At 42.5% G+C, this 25,473-nt stretch overlaps 1 protein-coding gene across 1 annotated transcript; it reads left to right on the top strand.

Moving 5' to 3' along the window:
* Positions 1-25,284, top strand: LOC111855986 (uncharacterized). The gene is made up of 51 exons (XM_023835553.2): positions 1-224; positions 2,162-2,350; positions 2,707-2,729; positions 2,968-3,003; positions 3,829-3,921; positions 4,324-4,392; positions 4,674-4,718; positions 4,909-4,962; positions 5,279-5,332; positions 5,723-5,776; positions 7,659-7,712; positions 7,798-7,851; positions 7,938-7,982; positions 8,778-8,831; positions 9,081-9,125; positions 9,413-9,466; positions 9,960-10,058; positions 10,146-10,190; positions 10,276-10,374; positions 10,542-10,595; positions 10,931-11,038; positions 11,385-11,438; positions 11,934-12,032; positions 12,442-12,495; positions 12,732-12,830; positions 13,057-13,110; positions 13,946-13,999; positions 14,247-14,300; positions 14,457-14,510; positions 15,112-15,156; positions 15,250-15,348; positions 15,639-15,746; positions 15,865-15,972; positions 16,288-16,341; positions 16,462-16,515; positions 17,400-17,507; positions 17,793-17,846; positions 17,985-18,038; positions 18,613-18,774; positions 18,915-19,022; positions 19,356-19,463; positions 20,378-20,431; positions 20,565-20,672; positions 21,056-21,109; positions 21,217-21,324; positions 21,776-21,829; positions 22,135-22,242; positions 22,328-22,610; positions 23,008-23,198; positions 23,304-23,546; positions 24,101-25,284. Exons 1-51 carry the CDS (start codon positions 143-145, stop codon positions 24,245-24,247), a joined length of 4,344 nt encoding a protein of 1,447 aa, XP_023691321.1. The 5' UTR covers positions 1-142; the 3' UTR covers positions 24,248-25,284.
* The last annotated feature ends 189 nt before the right edge of the window (positions 25,285-25,473 follow it).

Here is a 25,473-nt window from a genome sequence, read left to right as displayed (position 1 = left end):
ACTTAGTTTAGGTAGTAGGGAGTTTCTCCTGGGGTCTGGATTGGAGATACGGAAGACCGGACCCTCCCTTGTATGACTGGAGTCTAAAGGAACAAAAAACTTCCCCCTCGCCTCAAAGAGTCTACATGTCTAATATTTAGACATGTTCAGCTTTGTGGATATTCGGCTAGCTCTCCTGCTGGCTTCAACGGCGCTTCTGGCAAGATGTCAAGGCGAGGATGATCGTAAGTAAAGCTTCCTAGGCTGTAATTGTAATGAAATAGTAAATTGTGATTTTCAGCAACCAGTTTCTAAATACTACCTAAACACACGTGAGGCCAAGTGTTAAATCGCTGAACTACAGATGGTAAAGTGTGCGGCTTGTCATTACCTTGGGAAAGCATTCATTTTCGAATATACAGCATATAATATCCAAATACAGCTTGTGTGTAATTTGACATTAGCATTAGTTTGTCAATGAAAATATTTTGAAAAAACAGCCTGTATTGTCTGAAAGTCTTATCATTTTATTTTCCGTTTGATGTCCTAACAAATTATATTTAACAAATGAAAAAAGCAAGAAACATTCAAAACCCCAGAAACGTTAGAAAAAAGAAAAAAGTGCTAGTTTTTGAAGCAACTTTGTGGTGATATAATAGCATGAGATATAATTAATGCATTTCTAAAGCGCACGAGGAGTAAGGTTCACAAAAAAGCACAGCACGAGGAACCGAAATGGATAGTGAAGTGTGCTTATTGGACAGAGATAAATAAATTAATGCACAATTCAATTTGGTGCAATTATAATCTGAATGTGCCTAATTGTGAATTAACACAAAGGTTTTAATCACCTTATTTGAATGTTTGGTTATTTTTCATGTGTCCTTTATATATTTAAATATATTATCTTCTGTCTCATTTTTGGAAAGAAATATTTAGGCCTTCTGCAAACTCATTAATCAATTAGAAATTCCACAATATGAAAAATACTCTTTAATTAAATTCGACTGTTTAGATACACAGATAGCAACCAGAAACCGAATGAAGACGTTATGAAGCTCTCCTAAAATGGACTGCTCTCAGTGCATTCTCTGGAGTATAAAAAGTATATATTTAAGATGCATTCACGGAAATTGTTGGGGCATTACTTCATTCAAAAACTGTGAGTCGGAACCGAGGAACATCAAACGGACTTATATCGCCACCATGTGGTTTGATCTGGAGCTGCAAGGTGATTTATTTAAATACAGCCCCACCTGTGTCCCCGCCCTCATTTTTACGTTAACTAATGGAAAACATATGTCGAGTACAGACTTCTCTGCATGGAAAATCTGAGTTGCCAGGTTAGCCGTTTTCAATTATTTCAGAACTAAACCACAAAGGACGTGGAACTTTTTTCTGCAACTGAAATATGCAGACGATTTATCGCGGTACACCATGCTGGACTGGGAGATTATCTACACCAGGGAATACTTACACTGCACACATTTTTACCCTGATGACTGCTCACTATTTCTCACTGCACATCCCCAATGAAATGATCATGAAATTCATTAACCGATTATTTATCTACTAATAATTTCTATCATTAAATAATGTAATTGTCGATAAATTATCATGCTACTGGTAGATCTACAGACTAACCTGTATGTTAATTCGCACAATACAGATATAGTACCCTTATTTCAAGTAATATTTGTGTTATATAAATATATTTCTTTGGAACTACACTGATACATATATTACCTAGCATTACAATATACCATCCATCCATCCAGCATCTATCCATCCATCCATCCATCATCCATCCATCCATCCATCCATCTCCTAACCTCTTAGAAGACCACAAAATAGTAATTTGTAGATTATATGTCACATATACACCTTATGAAATATTAATATAGAGAGTATATTTGACATTTATTCTAATTGGGAATCTTTTGAAAATTCCTGCTGTTCATCTTTTTAGCTTGCATGCCATGAACAAATGTTGCTATATAACGTCGCCTGCTTCAGCTTCTGTAGTTCATGGTTTATAAGGCCTGTTCCCTTAAGCAAAAAATAAATAAATAAAATGCACAGCAGCGGAGATGTCATAGATGCTTCACTGAAAATGAAGACTTCTGTTGACGGCGCTTATTAAAGGTCATTTACGGCCTTTCTTTGCCCGCTCTGCTTCCAGGCCCAGCTGGTAGCTGTACGTTGGACGGCCAGTTGTACAACGACAAGGACGTATGGAAACCTGAGCCCTGCCAGATCTGCGTGTGCGACAGCGGCACCATCATGTGCGACGACGTGATCTGTGAAGATACATCTGACTGCCCCAATCCAGAAATCCCCTTCGGGGAATGCTGCCCAATCTGCCCTGATGGTACATTTCGGAACGTTTTAACGTCTACATAGTTTTCCCACTATGACCTCCAGGCAAAGTTACTGGTGCCCACAAATTGCTTGCAGTTTTTTTAAGCAATGGAAACAAAACCAGGATTCAGCTGGTTTGATTAAGCGGATCGCAGCTCAGACCTTCAGCATGCATTAATAACCGAGACAAAGAAATGAAATGCTAAACTGAATCATAAAGTCATAAATGGACTTTAATTTTATCATAGATGCCAATGGCTCTGAACATTTTGTTATATAAAATACCAAATGAATATCTCATCTGTCGTATATTTGCACTTTTGCTGTAACCTGACTTGTAAAGTACCACATTATTGTCTGTTGCAGGCCCACAGGGACCTCAGATTGAGGTAATTTCTTTAACCTTCCCTCAACCTTTAAGGAACGTCTTACGTGCTGATAGAAGGACCACAAAGGATATGTTACATACTGTGCAAAAGTTAGCATGTGTAAGAAATACGAAAAGATCTTAGAATTTAATGGAGGTATAAAGAATGACTATTAGTTGTTTTTGGTCTGAGAAGGTCAGAAATGATTGATTTACCTCACGTCTTCTGAGTTACTGCTTTGCTTATTTCCCCAACTCAGGGACCCAAAGGTGACCGCGGTGCCAAAGGCGACAGGGTGGGTCATCATTGATTATTTATGCTGGTTTGCAGACTAGGCGATGTCTATACTAGGCGATGTCTATACTAGGCGATGTCTATACCAGATGATGTCTATACTAGGCGATGTCTATACCAGACGATGTCTATACCAGACGATGTCTATACCAGGCGATGTCTTTACTAGTCGATGTCTATACTAGGCGATATTTATACTAGGTGATGTCTATACCAGACGATGTCTATACCTGCCGATGTCTATACTAGGCGATGTCTATACAAAGCGATGTCTATACCAGACGATGTCTATAGTAGACGATGTCTATAGTAGACGATGTCTATACCAGACGATGTCTATAGTAGGCGATGTCTATACCAGACGATGTCTATACTAGGCGATGTCTATACCAGACGATGTCTATAGTAGACGATGTCTATACCAGGCGATGTCTATAGTAGGCGATGTCTATAGTAGACGATGTCTATACCAGACGATGTCTATAGTAGGCGATGTCTATACCAGACGATGTCTATACTAGGCGGTCTATACTAGATGATGTCTATAGTAGATGATGTCTATACTAGGCGATGTCTATACAAGGCGATGTCTATACTAGGCGATGTCTATACTAGGCGATGTCTATACTAGGCGATGTCTATACTAGCACTGCGGCATGAGCTGGTAAGATTTAGACTAAAGTCTTCAAGTGTGTCTGTTGTTTTTTTTGTGAATTTGGCACTCCAATCTGCCCGTGCAATGAATATCTCTGTGATCCTGTGATTAGTGTGTAGAACGTATATTTCTTCCCGGTTTCCATTATAAGATGTTTTCTGCATTTTGTAGGGTCTTCCTGGGCCTCCTGGTAATAATGGCATTCCTGGCGAATCCGGTCTTCCCGGCCCCCCCGGCCCCCCCGGACCTCCTGGCCTTGGCGGAGTAAGTAGACCCAGAAAACCTTTTTCAGGTTCTCTACACCTGGAAAGCAGGCGCAGAGATGTTGTATTTCCTGAAACACGTGCCCAGCCGCCCCGAGGCCCGTGTGCCTCTTCAACACGTTTCAGCACCGTTGCTCTGGACAGCGGTCAGAGATTTATTGTGATCTTTCAGCAACGGATAAGAACGCAGATATAACACATGTCACACAAGAAATACTTTCTATTTGCATACTCTTCTACAGAACCTTATTGCCTTTTATGGAGCTAGAAGTATTATGAGTTATTTTGATGTTATACTCAACGCCGTGATATTCCTGCAAAATCTCGGAGAATGCACCTCACCACATTATAACTGACCTTACCAGACACTGACGCTGTGTTTTCTTTCTCTTGTTCGCTACAGAACTATTCTCCTCAAATGTCTTTTGGATATGATGAGAAATCTGGAGGAGTATCTCTCCCAGGCCCAATGGTACGGACCTCACCCCTCCGTCTCTCTGGAATGCAGATCAAGAAAACACTGCAGCCACAGTTTACCAAATACCTCTAGAACTTCTTCAAAGACGTTCCAAACATCTAAGCTACATAGGAGTCATACAGAAAACTACGAATTTTTAATTTTACTTTAATGATCGTCTCTAGAAATATCAATTGCGTTTGAATAGATACCGATTTGTCAATAGGATGTAGATTGAACTACGGCTGATTTCTGATGTGAGAATGTGGGAAATAAACTGATGTGTTTTTCTACAGGGTCCAATGGGTCCCCGCGGTCCTCCTGGGCCCCCTGGTGCCAGCGTAAGTCCCTCATGAGAGTTTATCAGTTTGCCTGAGTTGTGTAAAGGTGACTTTCACTGTTGCCCACGACGAGTGGCAACGTGCAACTTTGGGCCACGTGCCTGTCAGTCCGTCGTTTTTTTCAGTCGTTACTTCTGTGAATTTCCATGATAGACTGCGGGTCTCATCTCCATCCTCCATCTCGTTTTAGGGACCTCAAGGTTTCACCGGCCCTCCCGGTGAGTCCGGTGAGGCTGGCTCTCCTGTGAGTACCCGGAAGACTCTCATCCTGTCACACATCACCAAGCTACCTGAGATGTGTCCATTTGCAGATAAGATGCATCACGCTGAATAAATCCCACTAGGCCAAAACGCAACCACGAAACATATTGTGGCTTAGCAGACTTAGGTTAGATGGGTTTAACCTTTGCCACATAAAAAAAAGTCCAGCAATTTTTATTGTCCTTCCTGTCAACAACTCCCAATCGTGCTTTTGAGCATTGTAAACAAACGTAACCTATCATGTGTGCACCACCATGCACACAAACACACATGCGCTCACATTTTCTCATCTCTTGTAGGGTCCCATGGGGGCACGTGGACCAGCTGGTCCACCAGGAAAGAACGGAGATGATGTAAGTAGCCGGTTTTTCCTACCAGTTCAAGCATATTAGCACATAAGAACTGGTGTCACTGTGCAAGTAATAATTATTAGCAATAGCTAACAATAGCATGTATTTCAATGATAGCCCATTGCTAATTTAGTTGATCGTCTTAGCAGGCCACAGCCTGCTTACTCGAGTGCTAGGATATAGAGAAACAATGTTATTAAAGCAATTAAAATGAGAAATATGTAAATACCGGTAGGTTAATTTAAGTTACAATTCATGTTACTTACCTAGGACTCCATTCTGAACACTCTAAGCTTCCTCCATAAGCATGTCGCTACCCACTGTGCTGTAGGCCATTTTCCACTATTTATACAACTGTCTAACTGCCCCCCCCCCCGCCCCCCCAACCCTCAGGGTGAGTCTGGCAAGCCTGGCCGTCCTGGAGAGCGAGGTCCATCTGGCCCACAGGTGAGAAAAATGTTTTAAAGGCCCTGTATCTTGTGCCTGTTTGTCGGCATTTAGCAGTTTGACTCTCGTGGTCTAACGAAACGGTTAATACCATGCTGAGAAAAATGATTATCACCCCTCATTAAGCCCAGCCCTTTAACACAGAGTCCACCCACAGACCTAACCACGAATCATGCAGTGCATTTAAAAAAGTAGTTAACAATCTAGATGAAGAAGACGTTTATACTTTTACAAAAAACTGAAAACATCCAGTCAGCTATACTGGGTCAATGCCTTTATTTCATTAAATAAACAAACTTTTTCAAAAGTAGGAAAAATGTCTCAAAAACAAAGCAGAAAAAATAGGCACAAAAATAACTATATGAAAAGGCAGTGTATATGTTTTTATCTGCAATAAAAATTAGCATTTCATTTTAGGATAGACTTCACAATACTTGGAATTATAAATATGAAACATAGATTAAATTAAAATATTTTTCATTTAATATATATTTGTATTGTTAATAGGTTGCTTCTATTAATTATAGTTATAATAGGCACTGCATTGTCATCTATGATCTTTGAAAAGGACTTACTGGGATTTCACAGTATCAGTACTGGTTCCTTGAAAACTAAATGAATTGTGAGAATATGTCAATTAATGATTTGTCAAGTGTAGTGAATGAAATGTAGATATGTAAATATAATTGTTCTACATGTTGTTTATATGGAAATGATTTTGAGATTTTATTGTATTTATTAAATAAATGCAGTGCTCAGAACGCAAAACAAATACATAATACGCAAGGGAAATGGATATTGATGAAATAAAACAAAGCAAATGTAATACAGATATGGAATTTTTGATAGATTTGGCAATTGAGGACTGGGTTCCCAATAGGTGATATTTCAAATTCTTGGAAGAACTGTTTTTCAATTCTTTGCGTAGGATGCGGTCAAGTTGGAGAATGGAAAACTGGCAACTTGCCAAAAAACATATTTTTTCTAAATCTTTTATAATATTATGTGAGTAAAGTGGGAAGCTAGAAAAAGAGCATCCTTTGTGTTTTTTATAATTATAATAATAATAATAGCTATAATTATAGCTATTTTCTAAATTACAGTAAAGGTTCATTTTTATTAACATTGTTATAATAAGTGGCAGTTTTATTTGATCAGTTGATTTTTATTTGCACCGTATGTGTCTGTATTACTTTAACAATAAATACAAACTGAAAGTTTTTAAAAAGTCATTGGATACATTTTATCCAATAAGAAGTTACAGTACTCTGTCCGCCGCCATAAAAGGGCTGTTACAGTGGAGCCTGAATGTCATAGCAGCTGATCTTTGTATGTGAAAGGCGTCCTGCAAGAAAGCCTGTCTGGACAAAAAGCTCGAATCATTTCTGCACTCAGATGAACTGGAATGGTCAGCATGCGCAGGAGGGGAGGGCCACCAGTTAACACTGGATTTTTCCCTACTGGTTTTTTGTTCCCTGTGGGTTTTTTGTTTCTCTCCTTTGCTGTCTTCTGGCTTTTTTGCTTACACTGTATAAGTTTTGCATAAGTTTATGTAAAACGGGGCAAATATATCGGAAAGGGCCCTTTATATAAATCAGTCTGAATACTTACGCATCAGTTTCTCACCTGTGGTGAAAATACAAAGAAAGTATGTTGCTAAAGGAAATCATTTTAATTTAGAATTTAATAGTAATAAGAATTACACTCTTGTCCAAAGTGACATTTATTTTTTGAATAATTAATGAATCGATTCAGTGTAAGTACCTTGTGTGATGATATTGCCGCAAGTGTCAAGATACAAGTCTGTCTCAATGCACAAATTACTGCCCTGCAGAACTATATTCACCTAATTCACAATCAAATCCTTTAATTCTGCCCCCAGGGTGCTCGTGGCTTCCCAGGAACCCCAGGTCTCCCTGGCATCAAGGGACACAGAGTAAGTGACTGCAGACCCTTCCGGAGAGGAAAGTGCAGCCAGGAATCCCAGCACCTTGTAACGCTGTCTGCTTCGTACCTCTTAGGGTTTCAGCGGTCTAGATGGAGCTAAGGGAGAGACTGGCCCTGCTGGTCCCAAGGTATGTGGGGGACCATCCAGTTTGTGACCACAACACTGTTTTCCATATTTTGTTGTGTGACGCCCTCACGTGTGAACCGTCCACAGGGGGAGCCTGGTGCAGCTGGTGAGAACGGAACTCCTGGCGCAATGGTGAGTGATGGATACCTGCCCCGCTCAGGTAACTTCAGGCTTGAGGGTATTAGGATCTAGGGATCTTGCCTCCATCTTCATTGGTGATCATGGACAGAGCAAGGTGCCTCTCCTAGTGGGCACCCAGCTTAGAGCCTCAGGGCGCTATGGTAACCAGCAGCCGGAGGTTAACCCGCACCAGTCACCATGGCTCACATCAGAGATGATGTATGCTGGTCTTCAGCCTTTTCCAACTGGCTCAATTGAATTATAGAGGAGAACTATAATAGAATTTATAGTCTTTCCAGAAATATTTAAAAAAGAATTCCAACCATCAAAACATCTGTCTAAACATTTACTACATTACTAACTGAATTAAACAATGGACTCTGTCCCCCGCTCTGCTGCCTGGCTCCACCCCCTGCTCCCCCTTCCATGATCCTCCAATGACAACTTGGTTGAAAGTCAGGCGGGTGACTCTATATATGCTTAAACTGGCATCCCATCAAGGGTCTCCCCCTTTCACCTGCCCCGTGCATTCTGGGATATATTTCAAACTCAATGCAGCTCTGTAGAGGATAAGCAGTTGGAGGATGGACAGATGGATGGATGGATGGATGGAAGATTTACTTGAATACATAGTGATACAAAGTGTAAGATAATCATTGCAAATAATTACTAGTAGTTTCCTTTCTGTCAGAAACTAATAAAAATGCTAGTAGATTGACCGGATTATTCCTGCGAATTGCCGTCTGATGGTGATGAATAGTGCGGCCTCTAATCGCACTAATCGCCACCTTTTTCTTATTTTCCTAGGGTCCTCGTGGTCTCCCTGGTGAGAGAGGCCGTGCTGGTGCTCCTGGAACTGCTGTAAGTGCCACCATGATCCATGTTAATCCATATGAAGTGGAATAAACCTTCGTGCTCTCGCTAATGATCTTAACGATGGCTGGGCTGTGAGGTCGCCGTCATTGAGCCCATCTCAGTAGAGGTTTTTGATTGTGTGACGGGGAGGAACAGGGAAATATATGTGTATTAGGGTTGTCCCTGTAATTGTTTAGGTGACCTATAATTTTTTTTCCTTTGCCTAATTTAACTACCTTTCCCCTTCTCCCATAGGGTGCTCGTGGTAATGATGGCGCAGCTGGTGCCGCTGGTCCTCCTGTGAGTATTCCAGATAAACCCCTGACATATTCATAACCAATCAGAAACGTCGCAGGTAATCCAATTAGAATTGCTGATTGACAATGTCAATGTCAATGTCAATGCATACCCTCATCAGACGGAAGGATGACATTAAAGATGAGAGAAGCTGAACATACAGAATCTATATAGAATATAACCCTTCGGTTTAGATGATCACAATTGGAGAGGAACAGAACTGAGCAGGTTACAGCATGAAAGGTTTACCCATGATTCCCGGCTAATGGTTTCACTTTTTTGTTCTTCAGGGACCAACTGGGCCTGCTGGTTCCCCTGGATTCCCCGGTGGCCCTGGAGTTAAGGTGAGTGGTTTTTCATCACAGCTACATCACACTGGAGATGGCAGATGGATTCTTGGAAAGCATTTCCAATTACTCAGTTACTTTATGTCAATTTACTATAGATTGACATAAACTTTATTGACCCCAGGGGGGGAAATCCTTTGAAATGTCAGGTTCTACTGAGACTTGAACTTAGATCATCTTGGGCAGAGGTGGGCAATCTTATCCCCAAAGGGCCAGTGTGTGTGTATGTTTTTGAGATAACCATTAGATCAGCAGTTCAAACCCACATGTGGAGACTCTTCAACCAATCAGTCCTCTAATTAATCATTTAATTGTGGATTTGCAGCAAAAACTCATACATGCAACGGCCCTTTCTGGATGGGATTGCCCATTGTTGGTCTAGAGTGTTAACCATTGAGCCACAGAACTACATGACTGCATAACACAGAGCGTTAAAACGCAGTGGTTTTCATTTGTTTCATTTTCACTTTGCTTATGCTCGTGCCTATAGGGTGAGTTGGGACCTCAAGGAACCCGTGGTGCGGATGGACCCCAAGGAGCTCGCGGTGAGCCCGGCAACCCTGGGCCCGCTGGAGCTGCTGGGCCTTCAGTGAGTACAGTCTTTGCAAGTATTGCAAGTCATTGTTCTGTATCCAGTGCGACTTAGACCTAAATCTGCTTTGCTTGTCATCAACAGGGAAACCCTGGTGCTGATGGTGCCTCTGGTGCCAAGGGCGCTCCTGTAAGTGTGATACTCCTCTGGTAGTGATTGTTTATTGTTTGTGATTTTTTCTGCATTGAACGAGCACTTGTTCTGGTTTCTGTAGGGCCCTGCTGGTATTGCTGGTGCTCCCGGCTTCCCTGGACCTCGTGGTCCTTCTGGACCCCAGGGTGCTGCAGGTGCTCCTGGTCCAAAGGGTAACACTGTACGTAGCTAACCCTAAACCTAACCCTAACCCTAACCCTAAGCCTAGTTTCTTCAAAAATTTTGGTAATTTAAAAAAAAAAAAAATGATCCAAGTTTACTCGTTGAAAGCATTGCAGAGTCTTGTTAATATTCTGTATTTAATGCTCCTTGATCTTTCCATTGCAGGGTGAGGCTGGTGCTCCTGGTGTCAAGGGAGAAGCCGGTGCTAAAGGAGAGGGTGTAAGTAGGCGGCGTGGATTTACACCTACGTTAAGATCAAAGTACACTAAGCATCTGTCGTAGCATCTCAGAACCAGCGATTTCAACATTCAGGGCATTTGACAACGTCTCATTATTAAAAACTGTAAACATAAAAGCGTGAAGTCAAAATGTCCTACAATCTTTCAGAGGACATATATGAAGAACATGTTGATGAGTTTCATTGTTATCGTTCATTCCCTGCACAAAAGTGTAATCTAACCGTGTTCATGATGCGTTTGTCTTGGTTAATGTGATGATCGCATTGATGATGGCGTTCAGAGCCAGTAGTGATCATTCGTTGTGTCCTTCTCCAGGGCCCCCCTGGAGTCCAGGGCCCCCCTGGCCCTTCTGGAGAGGAGGGAAAGCGAGGCCCCCGTGGTGAGCCTGGTGCAATTGGAGCTCGTGGAGCCACTGGCGAGCGTGTATGTCTCTCCTTCATTCCTTTTTTCTTTTCTCCCATGCTCATTCTCTGTAATTATTATCACTCTGGCATGCTTATGGTTGACCGTTTAAAACCAGACATGCCAGTTTCAAAATAGCTTTTCATAGCATATTTGTAATGCAACACTGCAATCATTTGTATTTGTACTATTTATTTAAGTCACAACGCAGCAGAAGATTAGCACAGTTTCACTAGCGACCTGCCATAAAGCGGCTGATTGATATTATTTCCACAAGTATTCAAAATGAGCGGATTTAGTGAATGGTTTCCCAAAGAGGTTATTGCAGTACAAATGTGTGACGAAGAAAATGTGTCTTCATCGGCAGGGTGCTCCCGGTGGTCGTGGTTTCCCTGGCGCTGATGGATCTGCTGGACCTAAGGTTTGTTAATTGCTTCCTGGAAGGGTCTGAAAACGGCTCAGAGAACGGATGATCTAAGTAGATTATCCTGTGTGGTAGGGTGGCGCCCCCTATTAGCCATTTGAAGAATAGCTATGAGTGAGCCAGCGAATTTGTTTTACTTATTTTTGCAAGCAAAGTCAGTCGTTAATTTGAACCAAGGTACTTCAACTAGGATGCAGAATGATGTCCATTTAATTAATTTATTTTGATTGCGATATCCCTGCGATGGGCTGGCCCCCCATCCTGGGTTGTTCCCCGCCTCGTGCCCGTAGCTTCCGGGATAGGCTCCGCCCCCCCCCACGACCCAGTAGGATAAGTAGTTTGGTAAATGGATGGATAGATGATTGCTATATGTACAAGTACTTACTTTTAATTTATCGCTTTGAGTGCTGGCCAGGGTACTGATTTGCATAACCTGCAAGGCCTGTACACAGATTCTCCTCATCGCTGGTTCCATCTCCACCTGCCATATAGGGTGTCCCCGGTGAGCGAGGACCTGCCGGACTTGTGGGCCCCAAGGGTGCCGCAGGTGAACCGGGCCGGAATGGTGAGCCTGGAATGCCAGGATCCAAGGTGAGGAATGTATTTCTCTCAGATTTTGCGCTCCGCTGGCTGTTATTTATAAGCTAGTGATTTATCGCTGACCTTTCTTTGCGATGCAAACTGTGCATCGAGCTGTAACACAACACACAAGGGAAATCAACAAGTTATATCGTGCCAGACGTTCTTTATGATTTACACTACTGTATCCGTTTGATTAAAACCAGAAAGTACAAATATGCTGTAAGATATTTTTGCTGTCCAAATAAATTGAACATTTTAGCTACAGTCGGCAGCAAGAACTTTCAGTAGCATTTCATGAGTTCTACAACCTGCAAACACGGCCTTTGTTGTACGGTCCATTTAGCTTCGCTTATGTCACTTTGACCAAAGATCGTCGTAGCTAATGTCGACCTCCCTCTGCCGCCTCTCCTTACTCTAGGGTATGACTGGCAGCCCGGGCAGCCCTGGTCCTGATGGCAAGTCTGGTGCTCCTGTAAGTACCAGACATCTCACTCACCTCCTGGTTCTGGAGTCCTGATTGGATGTTGAACAGCAGCTACTGTAGCTATAGTTAGAGTGGTTTTCCTGTTACATGCATGTTATTTAGGACTTGAAAGTCACAAAATGAATAAGCAATGGATACTGAAATGGTTGAGCCTCTTTATAGAAGATGTAGCTATGAATCAAGTGTATTAAGGTATCAGGGGAACTTGCTATTTCCATCTTAAGGGTCCTGCTGGACAAGATGGTCGCCCTGGTCCTCCTGGCTCTGTTGGAGCTAGAGGCCAGCCTGGAGTCATGGGATTCCCTGGACCAAAGGGTGCTGCTGTAAGTAGCGAAGAAATCGTATCAAATAAAAATGATGTATATGAACCATTTAGTTGAAGACAATCATACGTAAGTAATTAGACTTACGAGGAACAGGTAGTGGCCCTTCTGATGTCACTACTGACTGACTGCTGTGCAAACTGACTGGGAGTCACTACATGTGGTTGCCACAAGGGGGCAGCATTGTAAGCTGTTTGGCTGAGATGTAGCTTCTTCTCCTATGCAGGGTGAACCTGGCAAACCTGGAGAGAAAGGTGTGATGGGATCCATTGGCGCTACCGTAAGTATTGGTGTCTGCTGTAGTTAGAAACCACATGGGGTTTATATCACACAGGTGGCATTCTGATCACCTGCCAATGTTGAAAACGCAGAATTAAGATCTGAATATATAAGGTATTGTATTGAGGAGGAAAGAAAGCATACAAACTGAGCCAAGGTAGGGTCAGCTCTCCATATCCACGGGTTCCGCATTCTGCAGATTCAACCAACCTCAGACTCAAAATATTCGAGAGAAAAAATCCAGAATGTTCCAAAAAGAAGAACATGAATTTGCCGCACACTGACCCCTACATGAAATCCAAATGAATGAAGTGATATGTACGCATACAGACTTTTTTAATGTCAATTTTCTAAACGATACAGTATAACAACTATTTACGTAGCATTTACATCGAATTGGGTATTATAAGTAATCTAGAGATGATTTAAAGTATGCAGGAGGATGTGTGTAGGTTATATGCAAATACGACGCGATTTTATATAAGAGACTTCAGCACTCGTGGATTTTGGCATCTGCAGGGGGTCGCAGAATGACTGTAAAGCCCTTGACGACTGTATTTGCTTATTTGAAATATTTCAGTTTCTGATTAGCTTTGTTCAGAATTGCACGTTCTCACACAGAGATATACTTCTTTTACTCTTACGGAATATAGCTTCGGTATTTCTTGATTACCCTCATGAAATATTCATAATATCTCATGTTTTCATAATTCATAAAATATTCATCATATCTCATATACATATTTTAATCACGGGCATGAAAAGAAAAGATTAAAAGCTGCCTATATTAATATCTCAGTATATTTTGTTTATGCATCAATTCTGTCTCAACACAGGGTGCGCCTGGCAAAGACGGTGATGTCGGCGCCCCTGGAGCTCCTGGTCCTGTTGTAAGTTCTAGTTTTTAGAAGGTTCTTCAGTGATGTCCTCAAAAAAGTGAAGATAACTAAAAAAAAAAATAAAGCCTCTATTCTCAGGTTAGAATCATTTAGCATTGTGGCTTTGGTATTTATGGTAATCCGTGTTAAATGCATTCGTTTCATTTGACAAGATTATGTAATCGTAGTAGAACATGTGACTCTGCTATATAAGGCCATTAAAAACATCTGTCATTGTTGCCCCTCATCCATATTTTAGGGACCTTCTGGTGAGCGAGGTGAGCAGGGCCCAGGCGGCCCCCCCGGATTCCAGGTAAGCTATTTCCACCACATTATATCATTTATTTAATACGACAGCTTATATTCTCTAGTTAACAATGTACAGGCATTTTTTTGCATATACATCTCGATATTCTCCCTCCATTTTGGTTACAGGTGCTAATCACTCTTTTTTGCGCCTTTTTCATAGGGTCTTCCTGGACCTCAAGGTGCCAGTGGTGAGCCCGGCAAGCCTGGTGAACAGGTAAGGCTAGTGATGCACCGCTTTGCAGGAGGGTCATCTCACCACTGAACATCCTATCTCTGTTATATTCTTACAACGGACCTTGAATAATGAGTAACTGAATTGAATTGAATTGAATAATAATTACAACGCAAAGGGTGAAAAAAGATTTAACATCATCATTCGGGGAATAACTAATTACTCTTTGGTTACTCCCAACCCTGATCTTGGATGGGTGATGTTTGAACTCCCTTAGCATATTTTAAATATTGAGTAATAAGATTCAGCCTTTTGGTTATGGCCTTACTGATCTTGGAGAACAAAGCCTTTGTTAGTATAAATTGTAAAGGAAAACAATATTCTTGTTTGGTTTCCATTATTATAGTTTTGCTAATAGAACCCAAATATGTGCCCATTGTAACTATATATCCATCACATTTATGAGTATAATTGGATTAGTCCCTGGCTATTCTGCAGTCCATTATGCAACACATGGTAGATACAGATAAATGCTGATGAAGCTCTGAAGTTCATTAACAACCACAGCAGTTGCAGCTCAGCTAGAGCTCATGTTAACCTAAGGTTATCATCTTGATTGATAACAATTCTGTCCATCTCACAGGGTGTTCCTGGTGATGCTGGTGCCCCAGGAGTTGCTGGATCTAGGGTAGGAGGCTGTTTCTCACAGTCTTGCAGCCACCCTCCATACTGGGACTACCTCCTGTGATCGCTGACCTTTCACTTCTCTTGATCATCTAAGGGTGACAGAGGTTTCCCTGGTGAGCGTGGTGCCCCTGGCGCTTCCGGTCCTTTAGGTGCCCGTGGATCTCCCGGCTCCCCTGGTAACGACGGTGCCAAGGTAAGAAATGGAACAAACCAATCCAGAGATGAGCATCTTCAGATACACTGCATTGTTTGGGCAACTTTGAGTTCATGATGTTTCCCCACGGCTTCTTTAGCTGCCTGGAGAGAAATGCGGCCATGCAAGCATCTAGGGGCCTAAGACTTCACTACCTTTTGTAGCATAATTTTGGAATGTCTTCTCAATGGCACCATCTTTGCAGTTACATTTGTTTGTCTCGTACCACATATTGTCAAGCATGCATATTGGTATTGTAAACTCTTGCTCCTGTCCTCCCCCCTCCGTAGGGTGAATCTGGTGCTCCAGGAGCTCCAGGAGCCCAAGGTCCTCCTGGTCTCCAGGGCATGCCTGGAGAGCGTGGTGCTGCCGGTCTGCCAGGCCTTAAGGGCGACAGAGTAAGGAGCATTCTCAGAACGTACCTTCACAACAAGCACGTCTAACAGGCAGCCATTTTGACACTCTTTCCTTTACGCTCAGGCCATTTCAATGTCATTATTTTGTCTTTCCTGTTAGGGTGATCACGGTGCCAAGGGCACAGATGGTGCCCCTGGGAAGGATGGCATTCGCGGTATGACCGGCCCCATTGGTCCTCCCGGCCCTGCTGGTGCTCCTGGTGACAAAGTAATTGCCCTGAAATAGAAGCTAAATTGCAAGAATCAAAAAACATATTTCCTTGATCTACCCCAAAATACTCTAAAGTCCCAAAATATCTGCTGGACCCTAGGTATGCATGTAGAGATGGACTATCAGCTGGACACACAATTAATTAAATCTATACAAGCAAGAACATCTTTATAAAGCATATTAGTTTCTGTTTGGTCTTAATAACCTTATTGCAATAGGTTGATTGTGAATAGTCTTATATAACGAATTAGTCATTGGATTAGTTTTATAAAACTTGAACTAAGCTGGTTCTTCCTCTCCCTTTGTGCCCAGGGTGAGACTGGTCCTTCTGGTCCTCTTGGTCCTTCTGGTGCCCGCGGTCCTCCTGTGAGTACCGGCTCCTCCGTCATCACAAGCCTCATGTGTTTGCATGCTTACGTCTGAGACCCAGTTTGTGACGTTGGATTCGTGACCCAACTGACCAACGTCACTTCCTTCTCTGACCAGGGTGAGCGTGGTGAGACTGGTGCTGTTGGACCTGCTGGATTCGCTGGACCTCCTGTGAGTAAAAAAAAAATCATCTTAGGCCACATCACATGTTTAGATACGTTTCTGGAGACAGGTTACTGAAATGCTTCACTGCTTCCTGGATAACTAATGATACATTAGCCCCCATTGCCCTGTAGTGACAACGGATTTACAGGTGAATGGATGGACAAAATGATTAATGGAATGACTCCATTAGATGCTTTAAAACAGATTTACAACCAAGCCGCACATGCTGCAGTAAAGCAAACATGCAGCATGTTAAACTTACATAAATTTGTAAAATTCCATGCATCCATTATCCAGATGCTTAACCAGTACTGGGTCATAAGGGGACCTGGAGCCTTTACTGGTCAGCATAGGAATTCCTGAAACAAAATTCCATTCCGTTGCGGGGCACACATAATCACACTCAGTGGGCAACTTAGAGACACAAGACCCCCTAATTGCATGTCTTTTGGCCTGTGGGAGGAAATCCAAGCAACACGAGGAGAAACGTGCAAACTCTGAACACATACAGGGGGGGTTCAAAGGAAACACAGCGGCTTTGCTATCCACCGAGCCACAGTGCCGCTTATAATTATAATTATTAATTATGCATTTTCATATGTCAATTTTCACAACTATTTTGCCCTCACAAAAAGCATGCATAATGATCTACTTTCATAAACAGCTGCTTGTCAATATTTAATTGTAGTTATTTAACCAAAATATCTGCATAATTCAGGGCTGAAACAAAAACAAAAAAAAGAAAAACGTAAAAATATTGTAGCTACTTTCCAGGTCAAGTGCTCTTGTTTGTGTTTGACTGCAAACAATGATTGATAAGATGTTTATAAGCAGTTTCTGCTTCTGAAGGACCTCAGAGTGACTCTTTCGGGCTTCTCTGTCCCCCGCAGGGTGCTGATGGTGCCCTCGGTGCCAAGGGAGAGCCCGGTGACAATGGTGCTAAAGGTGACGCTGGTACCCCCGGACCTCCTGGACCTACTGGTGCCCCTGGCCCCCAGGTACTGTTTTCGTACGTAATGATCAGAGGTGGAAAGTCCAGGTTCAGAAAGTACAAATCCAGACCAAGATTTTGTTTCAGCCAACCAGTTGAGTATCTGTGACTGTGACTTTTTATATTCATCTCACCTAGTTGGTTGAAACAAAATCTTGGTCTGGACTTTTACTCTCAGGACCTTAACTATCCACCTCTGGTATTAATATTGTCCAATTTTTACACCCCTTAATAGAATTATAGGAAGGGAAAGAGAATTATGATCTATATTGCAAACAATTGATTCCAACAGGGTGCTGTTGGTTCTACTGGACCTAAAGGTACTCGTGGAGCTGCCGGACCTCCTGTAAGTATTCATCCTCCGAAGAAATATCAGACACAATGTAGCGTAACTGTGGATTGCAGTTAGTATCATGCACTTAATCATCATTTGTACCAATCAGTGTGAATGGCGTGATGCAGGTTCTTCTCTCTGACTCTGCAGGGTGCTACCGGATTCCCTGGTGCTGCTGGCCGAGTTGGACCTCCCGGTCCTTCTGTAAGTGTGGTTTTCTTCATCCCTGCTAGTTATACCCCAGCTGTACTCTTCCATTCGTAACTAAGCTCAGTTGCGACCCTATATCAAGTATAGGGTTTAAATTAACGCTATGATCAAGTGCTTAGTGCGCTCTGCAGATTACGCCAATCAATGCCTATTGCACAAATCTGATTGGACGCGCCAGTGAATTTTAAATTAAGCATCTGTGGTTTGGCTTCTTGGGTTGGTTGACTGGTTACCAGTTTAATAGTTGCATATCTACAGAATTTTGGTTGATTTAATGTAAATATTTTGATTTAAAAGTAAAGCTTTTTGTTAGATTTGCATAAATGCCTATTGTGCCTTTATAACCGGTTATCCTCATTAACAGGACTCACTTATCCATAATACCTAATTGGCTCCATTCCACAAGCTCCCCAAACAATATGCCGAAGGATTTAACCAGCTTTGTTTTACCGTGGTTACATCCAAAAAAGAACATGTAACTTACGTAACTTATAAATAACAGAAGTACCCGACTACCAGCCTCATGTCCTTCCTCAGCATTTATTCCCCATTCTGCTGTGTGACTCAGGGTAACGCCGGCCCTCCTGGTCCTTCTGGACCTCCTGGGAAGGAGGGACAGAAGGGTGTCCGCGGTGAAACTGGCCCTGCTGGTCGCACTGGTGAAGTCGGTGCTGCCGGTGCCCCCGGTACTCCCGGTGAGAAGGGTGCCCCCGGTTCCGACGGCCCCCCTGTGAGTCCCCTTCAATTCTGTCGTTTCTGCCAACGATTGTTTAAACTACATTCATTTGTATGAAATGCAGTTATTCTTCATTTGATACATGGAGACGAGTACAATGGTGCCATTTCACCTGTGTCTTGTGTCTGCTGCAGGGCTCTTCTGGTATCCCCGGACCTATGGGTATCGCTGGACAGCGTGGTATCGTTGGTCTCCCTGGACAGAGAGGCGAGCGCGGATTCCCTGGTCTCTCTGGCCCATCTGTGAGTAATCACCCAAAATCAGCAATTACAACTACTGAAGGTAGCTCAAAGTAGCTAATTATTCTACAAATATTTAAAGTCTTCTGTAAAAATCTGGGAGTGGAGATCCTCTCTATATTCTCCTTGTTTTCTAATCTGATTTATTCTGTGCAAACTCTGCAAAGCACAAAGCCACATGGGGTCAGAATATAATCACAATTATTAGAGGATTTCCATGATTTGACCATTTTTTCCCGTGTGTTGTCACATTTTACCACTAAATGTTATGATTAAACAGAACGAATCTCTGTCCAGGCTTGAGACTAATCTGTGATGTCCTGACCCCAACATTAGGGAGAGCCTGGAAAGCAGGGATCCAATGGACCCAGTGGTGAACGTGGACCTCCTGGACCCATGGGCCCACCTGGACAGTCTGGTGCTCCTGGTGAACCTGGTCGTGAGGTAAGTAAGCGTGTAGATATCTGGTAAGGGGTAAAGGCCATATTTCTCTCTGGCAGTAGCAGCAGAAGCCTAAACCACATTTGTTCGAATGCTAAAGTGTAGCGTGATTGATTGAAGTCTCTCTGAAACTTGTGTTATAGAAACTAAGCCTTTCAAAGAATGATAAGTGAACTGTTCTTTCAAGCCAGCCAGAAATACATGAATACCTATATAGCAGTGTGTCCCAATCTGGTCCTTGTGGATTGTCTGGCAAGGAAGCCGGGAGGGAGCAAAAACATAGACTGTGTGGCAAGGGAGCCGGGAGGGAGCAAAAACATAGACTGTGTGGCAAGGGAGCCGGGAGGGAGCAAAAACATGGACTGTGTGGCAAGGGAGCCGGGAGGGAGCAAAAACATGGACTGTGTGGCAAGGGAGCCGGGAGGGAGCAAAAACATGGACCGACTGTGGATCCTCAAAGACCGGACTGGGAGACACTGCTGTTGAGGACTGTGTGCTACCTCTCCGTTTAAGCTGCTGCTTATCAGAGACTTAAATTTATATTGACTTTATTTAGAAGATACTTTTGTGAAACGTGACCTACAAGTGCGGCAAATGTCACATTACAAACATGAGTGGCATCAAGGAGTCAACTAGCCATGGGTGCAGTTTGGCTGAGCTTTCAGTGTCATCAGTATCGGAGCAGGGACTGCACAACAACATCTATCAAAGCAAGAACCTAAAAAGACTACTATTCCATGACCAGAAAGTGCAACATTAATTTACCCTAAATGTATGATATTGCTGTCTGGTGTCAGATTTCAGTTTACTAAGTGATTCTGTAACATTGGCTCGCATTCATGTTCTTTAAGGGCAACTGACTGAAAGTGTCATAGCTGACCTTTTCCAAACCTGACTGACGTCTCCTGTGCTTCTAGGGCACTCCTGGTACCGAGGGTCCTGCTGGCCGTGATGGAGCCGCCGGCGCCAAGGTAACGTTCCTCCTTATTCGAGTCAATCCTATTTCCTCTTGCAGGTACTTACAGACTTTGCTGTTGGTGCAATAAAGCAACATTCACTGTTTCTCAGCTGATTCCTCCTTTTTTTGGCTTTTCCACTTCACAGGGAGACCGTGGTGAGACCGGTGCTTCTGGTCCCAATGGCCCCCCTGGTCCTCCTGGTGCCCCTGGTCCCGTTGGCCCTGCTGGAAAGACCGGTGACCGTGGAGAGACTGTAAGTGTTGTAATCTGTCATGTGGCCCCTTGTTTGATCCCAGATGAATGGATTCATTACTACAGTGTGTCCATTTTATGATAATGGAATTGTTTTGATGAATGTTGGTTATGGATTGCACGCAGAATACAAAATACAAAAATGTGCACAGAGTATCTAAGACCCATGTTATATTGATGAAAACTAACATTGTGTATTAATGTTACATTTACGGAAACAAACAAATTAACTCCGAGTGTTACGTTGTTGAAAATAAATTGCCAATGAATGTTACATTCACAAAAACTAACAAATTGTCTATGAGCGTTACATTGATGCATTTGGTTAATCACAAAATGAAACAACACAACATTGAGCTCTCCCTCTTGCTGTTCTTGCCTTAGGGACCTGCTGGTGTTTCTGGCGCCCTTGGCCCTCCAGGACCTCGTGGCCCCGCTGTAAGTGCACTTTGGTATTCTCTTAAAATACATGCAATGCACATATATACTACATATATGGTAGGTTTGGTAGTCCACAATGAACAATGTTCACTCCCATACTCCAGGGCCCTGCTGGTGCCCGTGGTGACAAGGGTGAGACTGGAGAAGCTGGTGAGAGAGGGATGAAGGGACACCGAGGCTTCACTGGTCTGCAGGGACCCCCTGGGCCTTCTGTGAGTAAATGTTACATCGTATAGTGTTGTGTATTTGTTTATAACGATGTTCGTTACTGTTATGACGTATGATGTAAACATATAGTATGGCCTTTCCCAGCATTAACATTTTTTGTCATTTTTGCACAATATGGCAACATATAAATGAATGGCAATTTCGTATTATAACAGGTGCGGTGACCAGATCAGTAGAAGTGTCTGAATGTTTCAGAGATTAGACAAATGAAATTTCCTCCTCCCAAATTTATTAGCATGTCATGCCAGTCTATGTCATCTAACATTTTTGATAAGTCAGATGAATTTTAATTCTTATCAATAGTAAATGAACACGATTTTCCTACTTACAGGTTGTGTAGGACTGTACTGAGCATACAGAGTAATTATGGAGTGTATTGTACTGGTTTAGTTCTGGCTGTAGTATGATGAGATACTGTGACATTTCTCACAATAGGGACCCAGTGGTGACCAAGGACCTGCTGGAGCTTCTGGTCCCGCCGGAACCAGAGTACGTATGCAAATATGATCATTTTTTGAAGGGTATAATCACACCATTGCAGAATTGCACATATTTTAATTAAAGATGAAACATGCATCTATTTATTTAACCACTTTTTGTTTATGTTGACTTGGGCCAAGTATGGTTGTATTTGCAGCTTGATAACTTCAGATGTGAAAGTCAGATAGACATGCCTGATAGCTGCATTATCAAAATTAACTGATAATCCATCTGAATTTTCTGCCACTCCAGTGATTATCTGTTATCTGGAGAATTTGATGTCTGAGAGGTACAGACCTGTATCCCCCTCCTAGGGACCTGCTGGCAGTGCTGGCTCTCCTGGTAAAGACGGCATGAACGGTCTGCCCGGACCTATGGGACCTCCTGGACCCCGTGGTCGTACTGGTGAAATTGGACCTGCTGTAAGTCGCCTACCTTGACCCGGCATTGAATTAAGACTTTTGCTATGGTTTTACTCTTCAACTTGTCTTCCTCCCACCACTTCAGGGTCCTCCTGGACCTCCTGGACCTACTGGACCTCCTGGAGCACCTGGCGGCGGATTCGACATGGGCTTTATTAGCCAGCCAGCCCAGGAGAAGGCACCAGATCCCTTCCGCCTCTACCGTGCTGATGATGCCAATGTGATGCGCGACCGCGACCTGGAAGTGGATACCACCCTCAAGTCCTTGAGCCAGCAGATTGAAAACATCCGCAGCCCTGATGGCACCAAGAAGAACCCTGCTCGCACCTGCCGTGACCTGAAGATGTGCCATCCTGACTGGAAGAGCGGTATGTAGCCAGCTCGCAATGGTCGACTCTTACTTAACGCTCATGGGAGTTTTACTTACACAAAAATGTTCTGAGGGCAGAGGGATAAATGATTGTTTCAGGGAGATCAGATCACCAATCAAATTGTAGTGGAGGTGGATCCAAGCAACTAGAGGAGGTGGGACAAACCAATCTGATGTCTTGGTCCCTCCTCCTCTTGTTGCTTGGACCCACCTCCTCTACAATCTGATTATTAGAGGTTTTCTCTCTGGACCAATCATTGTTCCTTCTACCCTCATAACATTTTTGTGTAGAGTAAAGTAACATGTCATCAAAGTCACACTGTTTCTGTAAATGTCTGTGCTCTAGAATGTGTACCCCTTGATTTGCACTAATAATTAGCTTCTTCCTTCCCTAGGTGAATACTGGATTGACCCTGACCAGGGCTGTCCTCAAGATGCCATTAAAGTCTACTGCAACATGGAGACAGGCGAGACCTGCGTCTACCCAATTGAGGCTGAGGTACCCAAGAAGAACTGGTACACAAGCAAGAACGCCAAGGAGAAGAAGCACGTCTGGTTCGGAGAGGCAATGACTGATGGCTTCCAGGTGAATGACGATTTCTGTAATATCTACCTTAATGACAAACAATTAAATATTGTATTGAAGTGTGATGTATTGAATATGCTTTTCTTGCTCCCTCTCCCCTGACAGTTTGAGTACGGTGGCCAAGACTCCAAGGTTGAGGATGTCAACATTCAGCTGACCTTCCTGCGCCTGATGTCCACTGAGGCCTCCCAGAACATCACATACCACTGCAAGAACAGCATTGCCTACATGGACCAGCAGGCTGGGAACCTGAAGAAGGCCCTGCTCCTGCAAGGATCTAACGAGATCGAGATCAGAGCCGAGGGCAACAGCCGCTTCACATACAGCGTCGCTGAGGATGGCTGCACGGTGAGTTCTCACCTCCCTACTCCTGTACTCAAAGCTTAAACACTTCGTAGTGTGTTTCTATGATTAATCATAGACTTCCCTCCCCCAACAGTTTAGTATGTCTAGAAATAGTAAACTGTGGTGGATCTATGTACAAAATGCTTAATTGGACCGTCACAACAATAGCTGGTAGGGAATCTCTTCAAGAAGAAGGTGCATTGTTTCCTCTAAGGAAGTGGAAATTAAAAAACAAAGCAGGCAAGTCCAATGTTTTAGCAAAAAAACAAAGGAAAAGAAAAGCTTTGTGACAGAAAATGATTTCAGACCACTAGCAGAACAATAATGATACATCAGTATATTTGAGGTTGCTTTTTAACTGGTTAAAAACTGAACTCCTGGATCTGACAAGCAAAATATTGGAGAATCACGTGGCTCACAGCAAACATTCTAAAACATTCAGCTGACTGTGGTCCTGGGTGGCTTAAGTTAGATCCTATGCCCAAAATGGGTACTAAAGTAGTGGCTCTAGCCAATGGTACTTAAGCTAATGTTCATTTTTCTCTCTCTTCCTGAAGTCACACACTGGCACATGGGGCAAGACAGTCATTGACTACAAGACAACGAAAACATCACGCCTGCCTGTTATTGACATCGCTCCTATGGACGTTGGTGCACCCAATCAGGAATTTGGCATTGAAATTGGCCCAGTTTGCTTCTTGTAAAAAAACAAATGTGGACTTGAAATTGTTTTTTTTCTAGCAGTTGTCTCTCTAAAAACTTTCCTATGCATTAAGAAAACGTAAACTCCATTTGGCCACAAATGGTCCACTTGCTTAAAACTGCACTTATGAAGACGGTGTTTGTGTGTTGTCAGTTTTGGGGGAAATGGGACCACTACTTTTTTACCAACATCTTACATCAAAGATACCAAAGACTCATTCGTGTCACCCGGAACAAGAAAATAATATATACGTGTAAAGTGTAAAATTCCCCTGGAGAGAAAAAAAACAGGTGATTTTTGCAGTTTTTCATACCAGTGTGGAAGGACAAAAAAAACCAAATGCTTTGTACCGTTTGCAGGTGTTAAATAAATTTGAAAAATGACAGTGAAGTGTCTTGTTGTTTTAACCACAATAAGAGTGACCAAATATATATTTTAAATACAGTGAATAACAGAGACAGAGGTTTGTTTTCATTTTATAATCTTATGGCTACCTCAGATAAGAAATTCACATGACCCAGTGTTACTCCATGCTAGGCTATGTGCAATTTCTTCATGGGGTCCTGTCAGTGGTGTATAATAGCCTACTACCTTTTAATAAGATATTGTCACAGATACTTACAGGACCTTTGGTGCTAAACAAAATGGCTTACTGTCCAAAGCAAAACAGATGTTTGTTTTCCTTGTGAAGTGTCGGTTGCAGGTCTACAGCTTAATTTCTTTTTTTGTAAACACGAAGCATACATTCTTGTCTGGTGTAGATTAAGCAGGTGGATTTGTTTTTTAAAAAATTCCGGCCCCTTTGTTGCCCGTTTTGCTTTTAGCGAGAAGACATCTTCACCCTTCTCGTTTTGCCTTTCTGCAAAGAGCTAAAAAAGCAAGAAAATTTTGAATTTTAAAATGAGAGAAACAGACACACTTTCTAAGGGGGTGGGTGGGGTAATGGATCATCTGTACCTATTTTGTATATGTATAATAATTTGAGATGTTTTTAATTATTTGAATGCTGAAATAAAGCATGTTAAATGATCGACTTAATTTTGTGAGATCTTGACTTTCCTGACTGAACTTCTATTGGATTTATTTGAAGCAAAATATAATCCACATAGTTTAATTAAAAAAAAAGCTGAAGAAGGATTGCGTTTGGGGGGGATGGGGGGTGGGGCACATTATTTATTGTAAACTGAATAATCAAATGTAAACAAAGCATTTTATTTAAAATAAACT

This window comes from Paramormyrops kingsleyae, chromosome 22 (genome assembly GCF_048594095.1).
Source record: "Paramormyrops kingsleyae isolate MSU_618 chromosome 22, PKINGS_0.4, whole genome shotgun sequence".
Taxonomy (NCBI): Eukaryota; Metazoa; Chordata; class Actinopteri; order Osteoglossiformes; family Mormyridae; genus Paramormyrops; species Paramormyrops kingsleyae.
Note: the sequence above shows the minus strand (reverse complement) of the source record. Positions and strands in the feature narration are given on the sequence as shown.